This window comes from Xiphophorus maculatus, chromosome 10 (assembly GCF_002775205.1).
Source record: "Xiphophorus maculatus strain JP 163 A chromosome 10, X_maculatus-5.0-male, whole genome shotgun sequence".
Taxonomy (NCBI): Eukaryota; Metazoa; Chordata; class Actinopteri; order Cyprinodontiformes; family Poeciliidae; genus Xiphophorus; species Xiphophorus maculatus.
The window spans coordinates 5,345,569-5,366,511 of record NC_036452.1 but is presented as its reverse complement, the minus strand read 5'-3'; the positions used below and the strand labels follow the sequence as shown (position 1 = coordinate 5,366,511).

Sequence of the window (20,943 nt, the reverse complement as noted above, 5' to 3'; positions counted from 1 at the left end):
TTGTATACAGCTACTGTACATAACAAAAGCATAATTTGGTGGATATATTTTTATGGCAGAGCATGAAACTCAGCACAGTTGGATCACTTACAGTGCCTTAATATCCCTTGAACATTACCACCAATTGTAATTGTTTTTAATGTCACATAACTAGTAAATAGGGCCTCCTCGCGTGTAATTTAATTTCAGTATGAGTACAACAATTCTCTGACGGTCTCAGAGGTTTTAATAATAATACATCAGGGAACAAACAGCAACATGAAGGCCAATAAACACAGTTAAGTTATAATCGAAGGACAGATTAAAGCAGAATTAGGATGTAAAACAACTAAGGAAGTAATTATCTATTCTACAAAAGAGGAATGAGAATAACGGCAGCCATACTGTGACACAAAAAGAGAACTCTGTCTCCACATCTGGTTCATCCTTGAAAACAATACTCTGACTCCTAAAAGTGGCATGTTTCTCTTTTTCAGTGAGAGCAATTAAAAATAAACAGCATGTGAAAGATGCTGGGGACAACCGTTAAAGGAGTGTCGACATCCACAATGAAACAAGTCCTGAACCAGCAGAGGCTGAAAGGACATTTTAGATAAAAAGATGCTATTAATCCAAACGATTTCAATTTCAACTTACAATAGCACTCAGGGACAAAGAACTTATTTGTCTAGAGATGCTGAGATTGGAAGAAACCAATATTGGCACGTTTGGCCAGTACGACAACTGGTATGTTTGGATGGACCAGGTGGAAAATGTCAAGCCTCAAAGCAGCATGTCAACTGTACGTAGGCAGCAGCAGAACAGACTGATTCACTTCATAAAATCAATTCATTAGGAGCAAAAAGCATTGCTGTATGTAGAAATACTGAAGCAACATTTCAAGGGAATGAAAAAAAAAAGATTAGGGAAAAATCTGTTTTCCAAATTTTCATTTACTAGGCATATCACCACCAGTTCCCCCACCTTTATCAGGATGAGCCAGAATTCTAGAAAACTATTCCGAGAAACTTGTGGGAGGATATTCAAAATATTTAAAATAAGTTATAAAGTTTATATGCAATTATAAAAAAAATGCTAAGAAACTGTTTGCAAATCTCTAAATTCAAAGAAAATGTATCAGAAAACAGAAAAATGCACTCTGATTCATTTTCAAAGATAAAATAAGATTATGTGCCTTTTCGTACAGTGTGAATACAGGTTACAAGCACAGGTGCACTGTAAAATATGATAAATATGTGAAAAATAAAAGTAAACATATAGCAGATACAATAGAGAAAGTTTTCCAGGTTATGATCTATAGAGAAAAAGAGCACACAGAAAATTACAGAGAAAGCGATAAAAACTGGATCTCAGACTGAATGATAAAGGCTTACATTTTAACAAGACAACTACCTGGAGCATTGCAGCAGGAGAAAACAGAAAGGGCTTCAGGCTAAAAAATGTCATGGAGTGACTGAACAAGAGTGTAAATTTGAACTTCTTTCTCTAGTGAACATGGGATGCATGCACACTGTCTCATATTCTGACTGTTGTTATGCTATACCTACTAGGAAGCAAAGCATGTTAATTAGCTCATAATTCAGGTTTGCCTTTGGGCTGCATTGACTAGTAAACCCTTGAGGATTATTGATGAGGAGATATTTCTGAAAGTAGTACTTGTTTTATACTGAACAAAGAACTGAAAAAAATCTTACACTAAAATCTGGCTTTTGTCTCCAGGCTAAAAGCCTGAATGACATGGAGTCCAGGAATAAACTACTTTGCAAATGTCATATGTCAAAAAGAATCACAGTATGATGACCTCTGATTCTGGAGTGTTTGTCAGTAAAACCTTTCATAGACATTAACTATAAACCCCTTTACAGTAATCAATAATGAACACAACACATGCAGGAAAAGAATATGCATAAAGTCATAAAAATCTCATCTAAAAGTAGATTTTTAAAGGAATCAATCATGCCCAGCTGAAAACGTCTTCACTTTTTTATAAGCTCATTGTGAGATGACATCTTTCTGATGCAGGTGAAAAAAACTATTAACAAGCTTGTATGGCCAAAAATGTGGAGCAAAAATGTTCCAGGTGTTTTTTTTTTATCCAAGTGGATTCACATTTGAAGGCATATGTCACAGAGAATTTCACCAGCATGTAAAATGTGCTACTTTGTTTTTGAGACGAGCAAGTAGGAAACAATTATCATCTCAAACAATTTCCCAGAACAGCTGCTCCTACTTACAGCAGACAGAGAGTTGCACGTTCAAAACATTGGTATTTTAAACACAGACCTTGGATAATATCCGACTAATTTCTGTTTTCTTTCATGTGGTAAAATAAACAATATGTCTTTTCTGTCCTATTTCACACTGGATACAGTGAAAACCAAGTGAGTGTTATCCACAGTCAGACTCCTCTCCTTTCTCTTTCTATTTTTTTGATGTAATTAGACCTTCTCCAGAACCAATTTATGGGATTCTGCAGCATTTCAATATCGGTGACTGGATGCACACTGTCACCTTTGTTCATAATCTGTGAGATGCCCAGCAGAAGTCAAATCCTTCATAGCTCTTATAGCTTATCATCTTCGATAGGAGGATCCTCTTTTTTTTTTCTAAGTATAGCAAAAAAGAAAATGTAAAGCAAAGCAGCAGCTGCTGAGATAATTACACACAGAGAGAGAAACACAGAAAGGAACGAGAAGATGAGGAATGGCAAAAAACATGAAAGAGAACATTATATTTATCCTGCCTGCCACTGTTAAACCCATCCAGAGCTGGAGCTCCTTCTAGTTCATTCAGTGGAGCAGATGTTAATAGCTTAGTAGTGCTAGGCAGTAAGTGTTTAATTAGGTCTGAGGGAAAATTATTTATTAAACACATCTGGGCCAATAAAATATCCCATCCCTGGATTCCTTCTTTTATGACTTGGGATCTTGATTCTTTCCATAGAACCAGAAAAACAACCATCTTAGGTCTTCAAAAACAGAATGCCTCACAGACACACACACACCATCTCTCTGTGTCCTGAAGAGATGTCATGTTGCCTGAGGGACATCAAACAACAGAATGTCTGAAAGCAGAGCCTCTGTAAGGGTGTGTCAGTGATGAACTAGTGCGCTCCAGCAATTCTTGCATAAATATTGCTCTGGATGAGACTCTTCCTATACACTCTCCATTACCTCCCACACATGGTGGCTGGTCGTTTTGCACCTTCAGCATTTCAGAACTTTAAAATTGAGGTTTTTCTCCTTGTCCAACTCTTGCAGGAAGAGTCTTATCAGCCATGCGTCAACTCGTACCCTCCCGTCTTTTCTTTCCTTGGTCTTTGCTTTTGATGCAACTGATAAGGGTTCAGCATTTGAAAGGGATGGATGCATACATCAGTCTGTACCTTGTTTTTGTGATCATTTTGGGCCAAAATCAACACAAAGCCATACATTCAAATAAATAGACAACCCTACCGGTTCTAACAACCTTAACAAGAACCAAGCAGCTGACTGTAAAGGACTCTAATGATGCTTTGGAGGGACTTTTAGCATGCTTTAATTGTGTTCAGCATGATTTTAATGTAACTTTTCAGTGTTTGATTGATTGCAGGGCAAACATACAAAATCTTCCCAAGTGTCTTTGGTCTAGTTTCTCGTCCAAATATTCCCACACACTTGAAATAAGACACAGCTAACTTACAAGTAACTTTTCAGCAAGAAAGAGGACCTTGTTTTATGTCAATAATTCCTTAATATTGATGCAAAAGTACGAGCTAATAATGAAATAATCTGCTAGTGGAACAAGACATTTTTTCCATATTAAAACTTATAATATGGGAGAAAAATGCTTTTATGCAGTGTTGTTCCACCCTGCTGACTGCGTGTCTACACCTGTGTGCTGACCCACCAATCAGGAGGCAGATGTGGGTGGAAAGACACAGGTAAGGGGGAAAAAGACCCCCTTCTCAGAGCTGAATGACAAGCAGCAGAGGCAGAAAAAAGGCACCGAACAGAAGGGAGCAGGGCCGGTGGCAGAGGAACTGCTGCAGAGAAAGGAGCAGAAGCAGAGCAGTGGACATCAGGGAGTGGGCAAAGTCTAGGGCTCTGCCCTCAGAGTAAGTATAATGAGTATGTATGCTTATTTCCTGAACATAATTCATGAGAATGACTAGTTCCCTGCTTTGTAGTAAATTCCAACCATGATCTGCCTTCTGGCAGAGTGTGAGGCTTTCGAAATGGCTTGGACAACTCTCTCTGGAGCCGAGTTGAACTTCTAGAGTTTTTGAACACTTAATCTGCGTTTCAGTCTTGTAACTCCTTTTTAGTTTTCAACAACTTTGCAAGTAGTTTTATGTCCTCTTTATTGTAATAAACTTTCAAACCACAGTTTGCTTTTTAACATTTTTTAAAGCTTTCATATCCCTCTAGTCACATTTTGTAACATTAAATACAACAGAAGACAAAAATACACACGTAACAGAGGAACAGAGAAGAACAATTCAACTTTTGGAAAGAATTCTTGAAGGTACAATTGTATTTTTAAGCTTCCCCAATATCCTAAATGACTTGGTGGATTGTTTTGGAAAAGGATCCAACGTCCTTTTCCAGAACTTTATGGAGAAATCAAAGAATGCAGGAATCAGAACCAAAGAGGTTGAGCTTGTGGATTAAACAGCAGCCAACCGTTACGGGACAATAGTTGTATGTCAGCTGTCACAACATAAAATGTTTTATAATTAATGTGTGAGTCAAGTTAATACTTCAAACATGCTTTCACTTCACAGTGTATTAAGAACAGTATTCTATTAAGAACCCATCAAATAAAAAAAATTGAAAACCAAAAAAGTTCTAAAAAAAAAAAAAGAAAAAATTCTGATTAATACAATCTTTCTCATCATGCCTGAATGCAGCAAGACCAGTTTCAAAATTCTCAAATTTTCATACATTTCTCTTAACCTTTTGATGAAATCCAGTGGTAGTTTGTGCCAGCGGTTCCAGCGGAACCATGAATAAATCTGACACATAAGATCCTGATTCATGCATTTTATTTTACGACAAGCCTTTTGCATCAAGATAAAAAAGTAATGTTCATGTACAGTAGCTAGTCTTAAGTCAAAACTCTCCAAAGCGCAAAGTATTTCCTGGAGCACCGTCTGCCATCCCGCTGAGAGCAACTGCCATCCTGACTAAAAGATATTCATCGAGACTTTCTTTACAGCGCAGTTTGGGACATGGGCTAAATGTTTTTATCAGGAATCTGGAAGCTGCCAAAGACGACTGAGTCATTGCTACATCTCACACAGATATCAATGTCAATATTCTGATCCACAGAATCTAAATTAACTTTCAAAAGATTTCTATTTTTGTCTTGGCTTCAGTGGCCAGATAAGCCCTTACCACATGTTGATTCAGGGACATTTAAATCAACGCAATTAAGGATTTTTCAGGGTGAAACTCATAAGAGTGAAGCTGTCACTTTCAAGGCTCATCTGAGTATCTTCTGCTTAACAAGCCCAGTCAGTAGGAACATAAATCTAAAACAGTTTAAGAAGTTAAAGGGAAAGAAATTATTCATACCTACTAACTGTAAATTCTTGCAAGTGAAAATGCTGAATGTATTGTGGTGAAACTAATTCATTCTATTTGTCCAAATTTCCTGAATTCACATTTTTAAGAGACACAAACCAATTATTCAGTCATTTGTAAAGGCATTTATAAATCATTTTTACTGGTAAAAAAATATAAAAAATCTGAACTACTTGAATGACTGTTTAATCATCTTCTGACGCATCTTGGGGTCTTGTTCTGGGACGTTTGATGTTCGTAGGCCAAATAGAAGCCAAGACCTTCTCCTGGCGAGTCACAGCACTGAAGTCCATCCTCTTCAGGTGAGGCAACATCGAAATAACGTAATTCCTCAAACACAGTAGAAGGCACATACATTAGATTATTTGAAATAATTTATATGTCATTTCAACTCAATGAATGCACTGAGATCCATCCATTCATTTTCTGTACACCCTTGTCCCTAGTGGGGTCGGGAGGGGTGCTCACTATGTCCAGAGAACGTTTCGGGCAAGAAGCGGAGGTACACTCTGGACAGGTCGCCAGTCTGTCGCAGGGCAACACAGAGACAGCCAGGACAAACAACCACGCACACACACACACACACACACACTAGGGAGAATTTTAGAGAGACCAATTAACCTAACAGTCATGTTTTTTGGACTGTGGGAGGATGCCGGAGTACCCGGAGAGAACCCACACATGCACAGGGAGAATATGCAAACTCCGTGCAGAGAGACCCCGGGCTGGGAAACGAACCCAGGTTCTGCAAGGCTACCAACTGTGCCACTGTGCAGCTGCACTTTGAGATAAGATTCTTTATTTTATTCTTCTTTTCTCACATTAATTTGTTTATATGAAAAAATAAAAGTCTGCTGAAGTGGTTCAGGCACCACACAGGAGACCAACAGCTCAATGAAGAAACTATATCTGGTTAAATATATAATTAATCACAATCCTTTCAGATATACTAAAAGGATGATAAATTATCACATATATTTTCTTAGTTGAAAAACGTTCCTGCACTAAGGGTTACAGAAATGTTTGAAAGCGTATATAATTGCTTTGCTGTAACCTTTTTATGACACAATTGCTTACAGTTCTCGTTTTTTTCTTTTTTGTATAAAAATTGATGTATGTCTGCAGATATATTTTCGAATGTGAATTTCTATAGATGGATGATTTCGTTGTATACAGTGCACCCCAGCCAATTTATAGTTTCATATTCACCCAGTCATGAATTCTTCTGTTGAGAGTAAACTTCAACTATTCACAGATTTTAGCTATTTGCAGGTGGTTGTGGACCTTAATCCCCACAAGTGCGGTATATATTGGGAACTCAGTATATTTTTCTGCTAATTTTTGTTTTATTGTTATTCCTCTGTCTCTTAGTGTTTATGTATTTTACTGTGCTAAATAATAAAGCCGGACTAATTTAACTGAAATTATTTTATTTACTCCAAGAAGTCTTTTGTCAAAGGGAAATTGGACAGGCATTTCCCAAAAGAGAATAAAATAGCTTAAAGCAAGCAAGGAGCGGAAATTTTGGGAAAAAAGGCCAAAACAATCTTTGTTCTCATTTACATTTTAATTAAAGAAATGTCAGGTTGGAATTTTTTATTTTTTTTTACCATTCTCAGCAATCAATGGAAAAAATTGTGTCACAGCAATTCAACCCTTCTTATAATTGCCAACTAGCTTTTTCCATGTTTCTACTGGTATTTTGATCATTTATGTTTAGTGTTGAGCTCCACGTTACAGAGGTTGGAAGGTCGTCTTAATATCTACCTCATCTTCAGGTGTTATATGCTTGTAAAATGAAAGTATTACTGTAAACCTAAATATACCTACAAGAAAGAACTACATATTCATAAAACTCAATTGAGACGGTATGGTGAAACTACCATAGCTTTATCAACCTCTGGATGCTGAAGTAACCATTGTGGAATGGGTTGGTATTTACACTGTTACAGTTATAATTGCATGGTAAAACGGATCAAATTATATTGCTGTGGTAGTTATTAAGAAACTAGTTGATAGTTAAAGCAAATCACCTGTAGCCCTTTACGTTTTCGATCCCATTTCCATGAAGCGTGATGGTGTGCAGATAATTCAACTCTCCTAATTTGCTTATTTCAGTCAGGCTCCAGATGTCATTGCCATGCAGATACAAAACACGCAGCTCCTTTAGCTCACATAGAACCTGGAATGCACAAAGATACACTGTTCAAAATGAGAATTATTACATTTAAAATGAAGAAACACAAAAAAGAATTGTTTTATTAAATGCGTGTAGACTGAATTATGTATAAAAAATATAACGCATAAAGACAGACAAGGAATAGGTTCAGTCAAACGAGGTACAATGATTTAACCTGCAAAACTGACAATTTGGCCTAGCAAATAAGTATATAATGAAAAGTATTACAACTACACCTTACATGTTCAATGCTTGTTATTTTGTTGCAGGAGAGATCCAGCCAGCCAAGCGATGATGGCTGAGCCAGAAAATGATTCAAAATGAATTCAAGGCCAACGAGATTTGTGATGTTGTTGTTGTTCAGACGCATCGACTGGCTCAGGTACTTGTTGTTCAAGTCGATCTTTAAAGGTCGCAGGGGACGGCGGGGAATCTCCGCCAGAGCATCTAAACCACAGTCAGTCAGTTAAGCGATCCAGGAATAGTTTTTTAATTATATTTATTCTTCTAAAACGTATTTGTAAGTTCCTTTACGAGATTTCAAGAATATGACTAATACATTCAAATCAATAAACGGGCAGTATTATGTATAGTCAACCTCTTTGAGCTTTACAACATGATTTGTTTTTGAGAACTCTTTGAATCTCCCATAGCAACCATCCAGCTGTGTAAAACGCTTTGGGGGATCGAACAGAGCCTTTGGCAGCGAAGCTCCTTCATGGAGCTGCAGTTTCTAAGCTTCTGCATTACAGAGCACCCCTCCCCCGCAACTTCCCCACTCAGCTCCTTCAGACTAGCCAGCAGCAATTAGCAAACATCTGGTGAAACTGAGCATTTGCTGAGCTAAGCTTACGAGCTACTTCTCAGTGAAACGCTGGTAAAAAAATACTGTTTAAGGTTAATAGAGGAGCTTTGTTGTGAAAACTTCCTGCAGGCAGAGTGTCAGTGTCAGAAAGAACAACATTTTCTTAAAGAGACAGAAGCCCAATTATAAAATTACGAAATAACATTTATTTTAAGTCGGATACATATATACGTCATTTTTATAACAACTGAATGTGACATAGTTATGTGATTGTGCTCCTAAGCACACTACTAAGTGGCTGGAAAACACATGATACTGCCCCTTTAAAGCAAACAGACCATTAAAGTTTCTCAAGGTAAAGAAAAAGTAGAGAAATATACCTGTGACATTGTTGAGGTCTTTGAAAGACAGATCTATTGGAGGACCATACATGTTAAGTCCTGAATGTTCTCAAGTGCTTAGCATGAAGTTTGAGATAAACAAACTGGCAAAGAATTCTCAACATTCAAAAGTAAATATATCAATTAAAAATCTGTTTCCAAGAGAGACAGAGTGAGAGAGAAAAAAAGATCTCCCATCAACATTGACAATATCCTAGCTATGGTCTATCAAATCTACAAAGAACTAAATGATGAAGGGATTTTTTTTTTTTTTTTTTGCAGTGGATGGCCTGTCTATTTTTTGCCGATACCATGTTGCAGCTCACCTCCACCTGCTTTATAAACTGTGTCTGACTTCATCAGTGTCATGTCTGCTGTCAATGACACGGCTCTGTTCTGTACTCTGGGGTCACCGATGCCTCAGGCATTCCACTGCTGCAGATGGAAGGGCAGGAAGGTCCCAGAACAGAGACATCTTACCAGAGATGAACTACTATAAACTGCTACTAAAATTTTCATGTGGTTATAATTATCCTTCTTGATGAGAGCAGTTCTGATTGATTCTTGAAATATATAAATATTAAAAGGTTTGTCTTGAGAGGTGATGCTTGATGAAATTTCCTTTCATTTTGAATTGTTGCTAAATTAAAAGTATTGGGAATTTTGTATATAAATAAAAGGGTGTGCAAAGTCCATTAGTCAGTTAGTTTATATCTATTTTAATATTTTCTTTTTATTTTAGACGCATGTTTAGCCATTTAGCATATTTGTTTATTTTTGTTCCTATATAATCACATAATGTCCATCATATTTGTCCTGGAACGTCTTGCTTTCTTCTTCCGACAATCTTTATGTAGATCTAGATTTCATTTACTAGCAAGACTTGTCCCCTGCCAACACTACTAGTAGCATTACATGGATTAATGACCATAGTAATTTGCTTGAACGGCCAGCAAGCTTATTTGCTGTTAATGCAATTATAACATCAAAATAAATAAACTTCAAGCTGAATCTACATAACTTCACCTTCCTAAAACAATGACCCAAGTCATTTTTTGTCAAAAGTGATTTTGGAAAAAAATATCACCACCTCTTTTCTGCCAAAAGATGATTTAGGCAAAAAAAACAAAACAAAAACACTTTTGGCAAGAAATGACTTTAACAAGGTGACAGTATTAAGCAGCCATGAATATGAAATGCAAGTAGGTAGGTAAAATACTGAATACAAGTCGGCTGAATGGAAAATAAATGCAGATAATGTATGCTTTACAGGGCAAACTGCTGGACAATTACGAGTAGAACAGCTGACACAGGACAAGTCAGAAGATAACAGTGAAAAACGTCAATCAGCAACTTCAGTTTTTACTTCAGCTATTCGCACACTCGAAATATATGTATGCGTGTTTGCTTTGCTGGCAGCACATTAGCATCTCATTCAAGGAGCAAGGGCATATGAAGAAAAAAAGAGCCAGACTCAAGGACAGAATGAGATGAGGACACTGACGGGAATCAGGATCGGTGTGAACAAATTAAATAGAAGTGTAAAATATTTGGACAGTCAGTAGATTGTGGCAAACGGCATTGGGGACATGCATGGTGTGTGTGTGTGGGGGGGGGGGGGGGGGGGGTGAGCAGAAGGCGCTTTGAATTTATTAAGACCACAGATCAAGAAAAAGGGTCACTTTTGTTGAATAAAACAGCAATCAGGAGACCATGAGGGGAGAAGGGAGGACCTGGGCTTCTAAATAAATGGCAGTGTGTGCTCCCTTTGTGACCATCATCTGGTTGAATGATTGGTTTAATACTCGGGCACCAAAGTGGCGCTGTTTCAGGGGACGCTTTCCAAACAGTAGTTTTAGGAATTTTTAAATTCCTAAAATTACTGGGCAGTGAAGATAACTGGCCAAAAAAACAACCTTCTGTTCTGCCTCCCAAAGAATGTAAATTTAAGTTTATAAAATTATAATTTATATAATTCTTGAGGTATGAATAAATGGAACTACTTTCAGAGTTACTGTTTTGAGAATTTGTTTCTATCATGACTTCTTCTTTTTATATAATTCAAACTGAAAAACTCAAATGAATAGTCCTGCTGTTAATGAATAACTGTTATGCATAAAAGAATCAGAAATGACAGCATATTTTTGTTAATATTTACTTCAAGTCTATTGCGTTTTTACTTCTGTCCATCTCCCTCATCCTGACCTCTTCCTTTTATTGCATTCAGTCTTGAGGCCATGCTATTGCCTAACTCAGTGTTACTCAACCTTTTTTGGGCCCCCCCATCCATTATCCTGGTACTTCACCGCCCCCCACCAAAGAAATTCTAGGCTACTTTGCATTGAATATTATTTTATTATTAATATTACTAACACTATTGTTGATGTTTTGATTTTTATGCTTGTTTTTGTATTTATCATCAAAAGTAATTTCCCAGAGAACAAAAAAGCAATGTGAATAAAAATTATTTTTACAGGCATCTGTGAAAAATGCAATGGATATTCATAAAATCGGTAGGCCTAACAGCAGCCAATCAGAGTGGAAAAAATATCCTTATTCTGAGCCACTTTCTGATGATAGTTGCTAAATCTTGCACAAAATGACCAGATAAAAGAAGAACAATACAAGTTTAAACTTTGATCTATCTGCAAAACGACAGTGCTCTGCAACATGAAAACATGGATACAACTGCAACTATATTAATCATAACTCTTCTTCTCTTCAGTGTTTCTGTGAGTTTCTGGTGGAGGAGCTCTGTGCTGCATTCAGGAGAACGGACATCCATTTTTATCATCCATAAAATGTCACCCACATGGCATAACTATGTAACAGAACTTTCAGTGGAAAAACAAAAGTTCCAGATCATTTTAATGCCATACAAATAGGAGACAGGAACATGGATTAAATCTTTTATGTTTGTTTGTTTATTCTTGCCATACAGTCATCTGTATTACTTATTGCTCTTAAGGTCTTGCCATACCAACTTACCTACCAACTCCTCTGCATTTACTTTAGTTTCTTAGTTTATTCTTGCATTTTGTTCTTCTTTCATTTCATTTAGTTTTCTTTGATTAGTATTATCCTCTCTTGGTTTATTGTTATGTTCTCTTTAGTTTCTTTCATCGTTTATTGACGCTCACCACCAGTAATCTTTGCTGCTTTGACATGATCACAGCACTGCCAAAACATATGTACAAAAATCCTCAATAAAACATAAAATATTTGAAAATGAGACACTAGACAAGTGAATAACAGCACCGTCATCAGCCGGTGTGACGCTGAACTGAAGCGGTGAAGATACCAGTAGCAGGAGAAGCTAACAAACACGGAAGAGAAGGAGAGCTACCGTCGATACAGTTGCAGCCAGGCATGTTTTAATGTTACACAATACAATTTTAACAAGTTGCTCAAAGTCTAAACTGGTATTGTTGTCCATTTAAGGTGAAAAGTTTACCTTCGAGCAAATGCCCCCCAAAGGAATTTCAGCGCCCCTCTTTTGTAAAAATTTCCGCCAGCGCCCCCTGCTGTCCTCTGAACCACCACAGCACTCCACTGCTGTAAACTTTTAAGTTAAATAAGCATTTCTTCAAGGGCTCAGGATGAAAAAAAAAATCCTGGATGTGTACATCCATATACGTGTCAGCAGAATGTGAAGGCAGGGATCAAAGTGTCTCTTTTCTTGAATTAGTTGCAAAGAAAGAATCTTTAAAAGGAAAGGTTGTATAGAAGGGCTTTGTTACCGTGATCCTCATCTATTTTGACAAAAGCGTATCCCAAACAGTTCTGCAACACTTCAGAAATTGGTGAGAGGTTGAGAAGACGTGGCGTCAAGGTTATCATTTATAATGTTTCATTTCCATGGTTAAATCATTGGCACATTATAGTCGAGCAAAGAAATAATTTAAATGGAGATTACTATTAGCTTTTTGATTGAATTTGATATAGTTGCTGTGGTGTTTCTTGTGACTGTGATTTTACATTCTTAAAAAAATGCTTCTCCAAATCATCTCACAGGCTTCTACTGCTGTTTTAAATCACAGTGAAGAAAATCAACTTATACAGAAGAGAAAAGAAGTGTTTCTCTTAAATTGTGCAGTCCAGGCAGGGCTATGCACGCTGCTTCCGTACCTTCCGGGAGAGCTTTTCTTTTAAGGTTTTCTGATGAAATGACTCTGGAGTCCTATCACATTCCTTAGTGCCAGCTACACATAAAAAAGTCAGCTCAAACCTCTGTTTTAATGCCTGTCTATGGCACACCTGACGCCAGTGAGAACAGGTCCTCAGAGTACTCTTCCAGAGCCATCTGGCACTTTATTGATTCTTGTTCTGATGGTAGCATCAGAAGAAGCCACCTTTATTAAAGCAATTTCTGCACCTGAACTTATGTAACCACTGCTGTAAATAAAATAGGATTCAATTTTAGGATGATAATATTATATATGTATTATACAATATATTGTGTTTTTCAGGGGAAACCTTTTTGGGTTGGGGATGGGGAAATGTTTATGAAAAGACTGGCTATAATAAATTTATGACTCGTGATTTCCTGTTTAGTTTTAATTTGCTTGTATAAAATATAAATGCAAACTAGTTTTGGCCAACAAAAAACAGTAAAATCAGCCACCGAGTGTAAATAGAAATACTTATATACACAAAAGAAACAAACGGCTGGTTTTAAACAGAACATTAGTTTTACAAGTTGTTAAAAAATATTTTCTACTCTTTTTTTTTTTCCTAGAACAAACTTGCAAAAATAAGAATCTTCTTTTAATATGAAAGGAAATTTAAAATGATTAAATTGAATTATTAAATGACAAACTACAATACAGTTGAAGTATTTTTATATAAGCTTATTGTATCATGAGAAACTCAGGCCACAATACGTAACAACAGAGTTTAATAGCTTTTTCCTCGTTAGTTTTAAAGGCAACAACTACTTGTTAAAAGGCCAGTTATAAGCTCTTAAAATGTTTACCTCTAAAAGTGAACATTTTAAGACGTGCCTGCAGTCAAGCACCAACACAACCTCTTCACTGAAGCTTGCTAACATCACTTAAATTAAGCTCTTACCCAGTTTTTAACATTTCAAAGGAGTATTTGGTATTAACTTTGACAAGAAACACATATTGCCTAAATGTACAGATATCTATTACATTTCTAATCAATCAAATTATTGTCCCAGGTAAAAAAAAAAAGAGTTAATGATAGATAAATGAAAATAGATTAAAATGTTAAGTATTTTTCAGTCAGACTGCATCACTGAAAGGAAACAACTCTGTCACTAATATTAAACAGGTAGTCATTGCATTGTTATTTTCATGTATATTCATATGTCAGGCCAAGTAAAGTTCATCTCAATTATTTGTATGCCATTTCTTCAGAATATCCTAAAAACCTGCTGCAAAGTACAGAATTGGAATTAAGAGTAGAATCTTCTGCGACACCTTTTCACCGACATGTTTTGTGAACTAATGAGCTAAAACAAGGCGAACAAGATGATGAACGTGTGCAGGAGTGTAGTTTTTGTTGCTGCTTTCTGCTTAGCTGAAATTGACACTGAAGAAAATATTAATGGAATGAATGCTTCACTCAGACACTTCAGATATATATTTTTTAAAAAGTCTCTCAGAGGTTGTGTAGTCAATTACTGCAAGCCTTAAGGTATTTTCAGAAGCCAGATAAGGCACTGTTGTAAGCATTTTTTTTTTTACTTGGTCAGAAAAAGATCAAAGTTTTCTTGAAAAGGGTGAGCGTGGCACCAGCTGTTTCTGTTTTCAATTCTTCTCAAGAACGGCTCATCCCAACAGGAGTCAGAACATGACTGCAATCGCTTATTTCAGTTCAGCCCAACATTCAAGAAAGTTGATTGTTACAAAAGATTCCTCGACATACATACAGAGCTTTCTATTTTGATTTATGAACAATTAGCAGTCTGCCCCCTGTCTTTACATTCAGTCAGCCAATTTTAGCCTCAGTTACATAGCCTCAACAGGGAGTCAGTGGCTCATTCAGCTGCTTTGTCTGATGGTCAGCCGCCTTTCACCATATTTACTGTCAGTGAATATGACAGCACGTAAATCACTATATTTATTAAATTGCTACGATGCATCAAGTGAAGAAAACATTTCAGGGTAATGTCAACATGTCTGAAGCTGCATTTAGTGTGGAAACACGGGCTTTGTGGAATAGATTTGGTTGGAAATAAAATCTCTAATGCTTATCAAAAATCACTTCAGGGAAATAAAAATGGGAATAAAAACAGCAGAACACGCAGCTATGTTTGAATGAAGGTTAAAAGTCTTTTCACATGTCCAATGTGAAGGAAATTCAAGGGATTTCGATGGTTGTGTAGCCTTAAGAAAACCAATGATCAAAGAGCTTAATCAGAAAATGAGGCATCAACTCGCAACGGGGCGTAATGATTGGACTTCATTTTCAAAGTAAGAAAAGTTCAGTTTATATCATGGCTCCCTCACAAAGACTAAATATGTGGCTCAATGCTATGTGCACGTTGTTGTATGTATTTGGATTCTGAACGTATAGTTTGTGTACTGGTTTAAACATCCTGTTCATTATGACTGATATCAAGAGGACTGACAGAGACAGCATTCGGTAAGGCTGAGTTATTGTCACAGTTTCAGAGGTTTATTTTGAGACAAGCTAGCAGAGTTTTTCATTTGATGTGTACCTGGGTGCAGTATTCTCCAGAAACTATTTTTGTATTTCTTTATTCTTTCCTTTGGTGTAATGTAAAGAACTTTGGGTTTTCTGGTTCATGAATCGTGTCACACATATAAACTTTCCTTGCCTTTCTCACTGGCTTCCGCTCTTTTTGAAGGGCAGTATTCTATGATTAGAGCGGCCATTGTTCAGTGCTGTTAAGAATCTATATACGTTGACCACTTAAAATTGTGTATTGTATCACTTAGTTGAGATTGATTACTACCACTGCTTACAAATATCTGCCAAAAATTTCATAAATTTTGAGATTAATCTTGGAGCTCCAAAAGCAGAAGAATTGACTTCTGAAACTCAGAGAATTTTCAAGATTTTCCTAGAAAATTTATGAGATTAATCTAAAAATTTCTTTTTTTCTTGCCAATTTACTCTTTTTTTTTTCTATCTGCAATGGCTCTACTACTCTGTGACATATTACTGCTAACAAAAAAACCATCGTTAGCCAAAGTTCCCTGGAGACACTTTATTCAATATCATCACCACAAATTTTATTCAATTACACAAAAGTGATTCAGGGAGAGGTCCAGTGTAGCTCTTGCTAGAAAAAAACAGGGCTAGGTGCATCTGTCAGAGGAAACAGTGAAAAGGTTTGTGGATGGAGAGAGAAATTTTTACAGACAGCACCTTTGGCTCATCCAAAGGGAAACGGCAGTCAATGGGAAAAATTAGTATACAAAGGATTAAATCTTTTCACCAAATTGAAATTTTGTGAGCCACACTTTTAGGCCAGAGATGATGACAATTTAAATATAATTTCAGTAAAAACAAAATCATTACCACCAGATATAGAGAACTGTGAAAACACTTGAAATACAATAAATGTTGCTGTAGCACTGAGCAGATTACCATTCAGACCCAAGCCTTAACCTTCCACAACCCGCCGAAATTCATCAAGTCCCTCAGAGCCACTAGAACAAATGTAGTAGTCTTGTTTAAGACTTCAGCTCTTCCTTAAATAACCCAATTTTTCAATGTATAATTGGCTGCATGTCTTGAAGCTCCACCCACGGCTTGTCTTTTTGTTTAGTTTGATATGTCAGAAGTCAGACAAGGACAGACAGACGGACAGAGAGATAAAGTGTAGAACTACATTGCACTTAACTTGAAGTTGTCTGCTGATATGTGTACTGGTATATAAATGTGTGTGCGCCTTTGAGTGTGGGTGGTTAAACGTGGCTTGAGTGAAGAGGCGCTTTGATTGTTTGGCATGACTAGAAAATTGCTATACGAGTTCAGTCCATTTACCACTGAAGAGGGGTACCAGTCCCCCAAGGCTTAAGCGGGTATTGAAAATAGAAGGATAGAAAGATGATGTCTTTCGAAAAGCTTTTGAACAGTCGTCTAATACTTCAGCTTTGCAATAATAAGGTCCTTTTAGGAAATTAGAACAAATTCAAGGGCCTGACATAATTGGAGGGAATGGAAAAATTGTTCAAACAACTTTAGTTCACAAAACTAAAGGGTTGAGATAATATCTTGTGTCGGTTCAAATCAATACATTAAGTGTACCAAAAGAACCAAGGTTATGTCTTCAAGAGAGCTACAATTTCCACCATTTTTACCTCCAAGTGACAAAAACATGAGATAATTAGGCCTAAACTTGAAAAACTTACATTCTTTCAAATTACCATATTTCAAGCTGCTGTAAAAGACTCCAAATGCATGCAATGTTCAAAAGAAAACCATGAGGGAACAGGATGGCTGTTAAAACTTTAGATGGAATAACTTTTTTTTTTTTTACACAACAAATATTTGAAATGCATATTCAATATTAAAATTGCCTCTAAACTTACGAGACCGTCACCATATCAAAGGCCTTGGAAAATAAAATCCCATTTGACTGACTTTTTAAAGGTCATGTGATTAAGGCGGCAATGGGAAGATATCTATCTTTATGGCCTTTCAAATGAACACTTGACATCAGCAGATTACACACACACACACACACCCCGACAATCAAAGACAAAGTCATTGAAATGGGCTTCAAAAAGTGACTGTCTATGTGTGTAAAACCATAATTCATTGTTATCTACCACACACAGACTGTGACCTCTTAGCTTCAGAAAAATAGGTGATTGAGAGAAAATGCGCATGCCTACATGTGTGGAGAAGGAGATGATTAACGACTGTGTGCATGAGTGTTTTATTAGTCGTAACTGGAATGAGGTTAAATGTTTTCTGAGGACAAAGAGAAGCTTATTGATACCAAAGAAGAGAGAAAAAAAGACATTTGAAAGCCTTATCCCGTTTTATTGGCACCCGTGGTAAAACCTTAGAATAAATTAATCTTTTATTGCAGTTGCATAATCTCCCTTTGGAAATTGCATAAAAGTCCAATCTTTGGACACATACGAAGCGACACTTGTTTTCACTTATATTGGGGCTTTTCTTGTTACCTTGTAAAGCCCAATTTTGCCAACAGCATTGGAGCACAAAACAGAGACCATTTCTTTTGGACATCTCTCCAGAATGTGAAGAGTTTTCGGCTCCCTCTTCTCTTCAGCTCACTTTAAAGATTTTATGAAGTTAAAAGGTCTTTGGGCTTTTAACTTCATTAAAAGTTGGACCCATTAACAGGGGTGTCAAACTCCAGTCCTCAAGGGCCGCTGTCCTGCAACTTTTAGATGTGCCTCTGCTGCACCACACCTGAATAGAATAATTAGGTCATTAGCAAGGCTCTGGAGAACTGATCTACACAAGGAGGAGGTAATTAAGCCATTTCATTCCAGCGTTTTGCACCTGTGGCATATCTAAAAACTGCAGGACACGGGCCCTTGAGGACTGGAGTTTGACACCTGTGGTCTATGGGAAAAGACAAATTTTTCTGTGTAGTTAACCATTTCTGTTAACTTTATATTTTCATTTTTCTGCCAGTGGTCCCTGCGTATCGCTTTAACAAAACACTCAAAGCCTTTGGAAGGGAAAAGGACCTTAGCATTATACACTCTTTTACTCAGATGGTGGCATATGGTGCTTTTGCAAATGTACCTTCTTTGTTTCATGCAGGACATATGGTGTTTGTTGTCGAAAAGATAAATTTCACCTGACCATTTCATACAAAATTTAAATAGCTTTTCATGAACTCACAAAACACATTTTTAGATGTGTGTAGAACAGAGGTCGTTTTTCCAGGAACTCCTCAAGACATATCAGCATCTAGATGGCACCTACATGCTGAAATGTCGCAGAGACTTTGTGACTACCATGGTGTAGTCCTTCATCTCTAACAATGAGCATTGGGAATTAGCTCCTGTTAATGAACTAGAATATTTTTCTGTCACATTTGAGGAACATTGATTTGCATAGATTACCAATTATATGTTCCTCAACAATTTGAATGAAAACAAAGATAAAAAAAAAACAACTTGTTAGTAGTGCCAATAAGTTGGATTTTTATAATTAATATATATGATTCAATGTAGATTGTTTTTTCACAGTGAATAAATATTCTACAATAAATGATCGGACTCCTAAAAGTTTTACAGTGTCAGATTACACTACTGCAACAAAAAATGAATTTGTTTCAAGGCTTTTGAGTCCTCTTTATCAGAACTGATAAAAAAGTGTGGATGGCATTATCTGTCTCCTTCGAAGGATCCATGTGAATATGTTGGTCTGTTTATTTGTTTTGGAGATGTTGGCTTGATATACAACTTTCTTCATGCCAACACTTGTGACAGCATACAGTAACTGAAAAAACAAAGCATGACATTGGAATGTAAATTAAATTTGTTGTTGAAAGAATGCAGAACAGAGGGAGAATGTTTTAATTAAAGTTTAGGAAAGCAGCAATTAAGGTTAAGTGAAGAGTAGTATCTTTTCTAGCTTTGGAAACATCATTTAGTGTCTGAGTGTGTTTTACCATTTCTCACATTGTAACGTCCACTTTCTCTGTCCTTATTGATATTCCCTACTAATTTGTGAAGATGGACTGGTCCTTATGGGGCCCAAAGCCTAACCCCAAGAAGAAGAAGTGCTATTGTCAGGTTAGGGATTAAACGTAGGACTAACGCGTGATTACAGTTTATGGTGCGGGTCAGGGTTAGGCTTTAGAAAGGAATGGAAAATGAACAGAAGTCCTTGAAAATATAGAAAAGCTTAGTATGTGTTTGTGAGTGCATACAGTAAATGTGCACGTGTGTATGTGTATCTAAGTGCATGTATTTAGTTTGCTTTCTGTGAAGATAAGAGTGACTAATGTCTTTCTGAAGAGCAGGAGCTGAGGATGTTTCCGAAGAGTATAATTACTTGTCACCCAACAGCTAAAGGAAAAAAAAAGAATACATAATTCAGCCAGCGTTGAAATGTTTCTGAATGTCTCAGAGGAATATAAAATCCTCATGTATGTTTTAAAACCCAGTGCGACATTCGCATGTACCAAAAGGTTAAATTTGCATTCACTTATTTAGCAGATGCTTTACTTCAAAGTTAGCCACAATGGAACAACATTCAAGCTTAAGTGCAGCAGGGGAAAAAAAATCCTTGGCATAAGATTTGATCTCCCCCGTCTCTTTTTCAAGATTTAATAGGCAAATGTGTGGAAATTATATCACAGTAAAGTGTGTTAGTATTTTATGTATTTGGAAGTTAATTGCCTTGTCTGTCTACATGCATGTCACTGTGACATTGTGTATAATAGCATCTGAGAGCATCTTATTTATGGCCTAGCATTCAGTCTTTATTTGGTATCAATGACATTGGACAATTCTAACCAATAGGATTTGATTACGTTTTGTCTGGTGGGTAGCTTTTGCAATTTGGGCTTCTCATAAAACATCATGGGAGCAATGCCATGTAAGAACTGAACTGTTTTTAGGCTATTAAGTTTGCTTTTTGTCTTGAACTGAAAAATGGTAGAATGCCATCTTTGAGTGAGGTTGGAGGAGTTTAAGAATCTGATGCCTCATCTGTAGTGATGCAAAAGTGGTAGTGGTCTGCCATGGTGAAGTAAGAGCTGAGTTGGTGCATCTATCTTCCTACTTTCATCTATGGCCACAAGTTCTGAGCAGCGACCAAAAGTATGAGACTTTTTGGGCTTTTTGCTTCAAAATAAGGAACTCAATGATCCCCAACTATAGTAAAACTGTTTTGGCTATCAGCAGCTGTAGTGTAGGGGTCATTCTTGAGCTTTAAATGCAAAATGACTGAATGAGTTTTGCACTGAGAGCTTTGGCTGGGCAGTTGTCCAAACTCACTTAAAAATGATCAATGACGTTTTAAAATGAATCTGAAACTGCCGCACAGGGCCACTGAAGTTGAGCTGAAATTGGAGTA

General features: G+C 36.8%; 2 protein-coding genes across 4 annotated transcripts in view; both read right to left on the bottom strand.

The window, feature by feature from the left end:
• The window catches only part of LOC102228210 (protocadherin-15-like), a 295,528-nt gene that overhangs the window by 237,654 nt on the left and 36,931 nt on the right, over window positions 1-20,943 (bottom strand). The window lies entirely within an intron of this gene.
• Window positions 5,738-9,085, bottom strand: LOC102223561 (leucine-rich repeat-containing protein 51-like). Its single transcript, XM_005804383.2, has 4 exons — window positions 8,932-9,085; window positions 7,988-8,193; window positions 7,601-7,749; window positions 5,738-5,897 (listed from the first exon to the last, which is right to left on the bottom strand). The coding sequence occupies exons 1-4, from the start codon at window positions 8,981-8,983 to the stop codon at window positions 5,753-5,755; spliced, it is 552 nt and encodes a 183-aa protein (XP_005804440.1). The 5' UTR covers window positions 8,984-9,085; the 3' UTR covers window positions 5,738-5,752.

Bases quoted from the DNA above. Each gene is read 5' to 3' on its own strand.
- LOC102223561 (XM_005804383.2), bottom strand. From the start codon at position 8,983: ATGTATGGTCCTCCAATAGATCTGTCTTTCAAAGACCTCAACAATGTC. The intron at 8,194-8,931 runs GTATATTTCTCT...ACTGTGGTTTAG, and splicing joins AGACCTCAACAATGTCACAG to ATGCTCTGGCGGAGATTCCC. The intron at 7,750-7,987 runs GTAAGGTGTAGT...TGTGCATTCCAG, and splicing joins AAATAACAAGCATTGAACAT to GTTCTATGTGAGCTAAAGGA.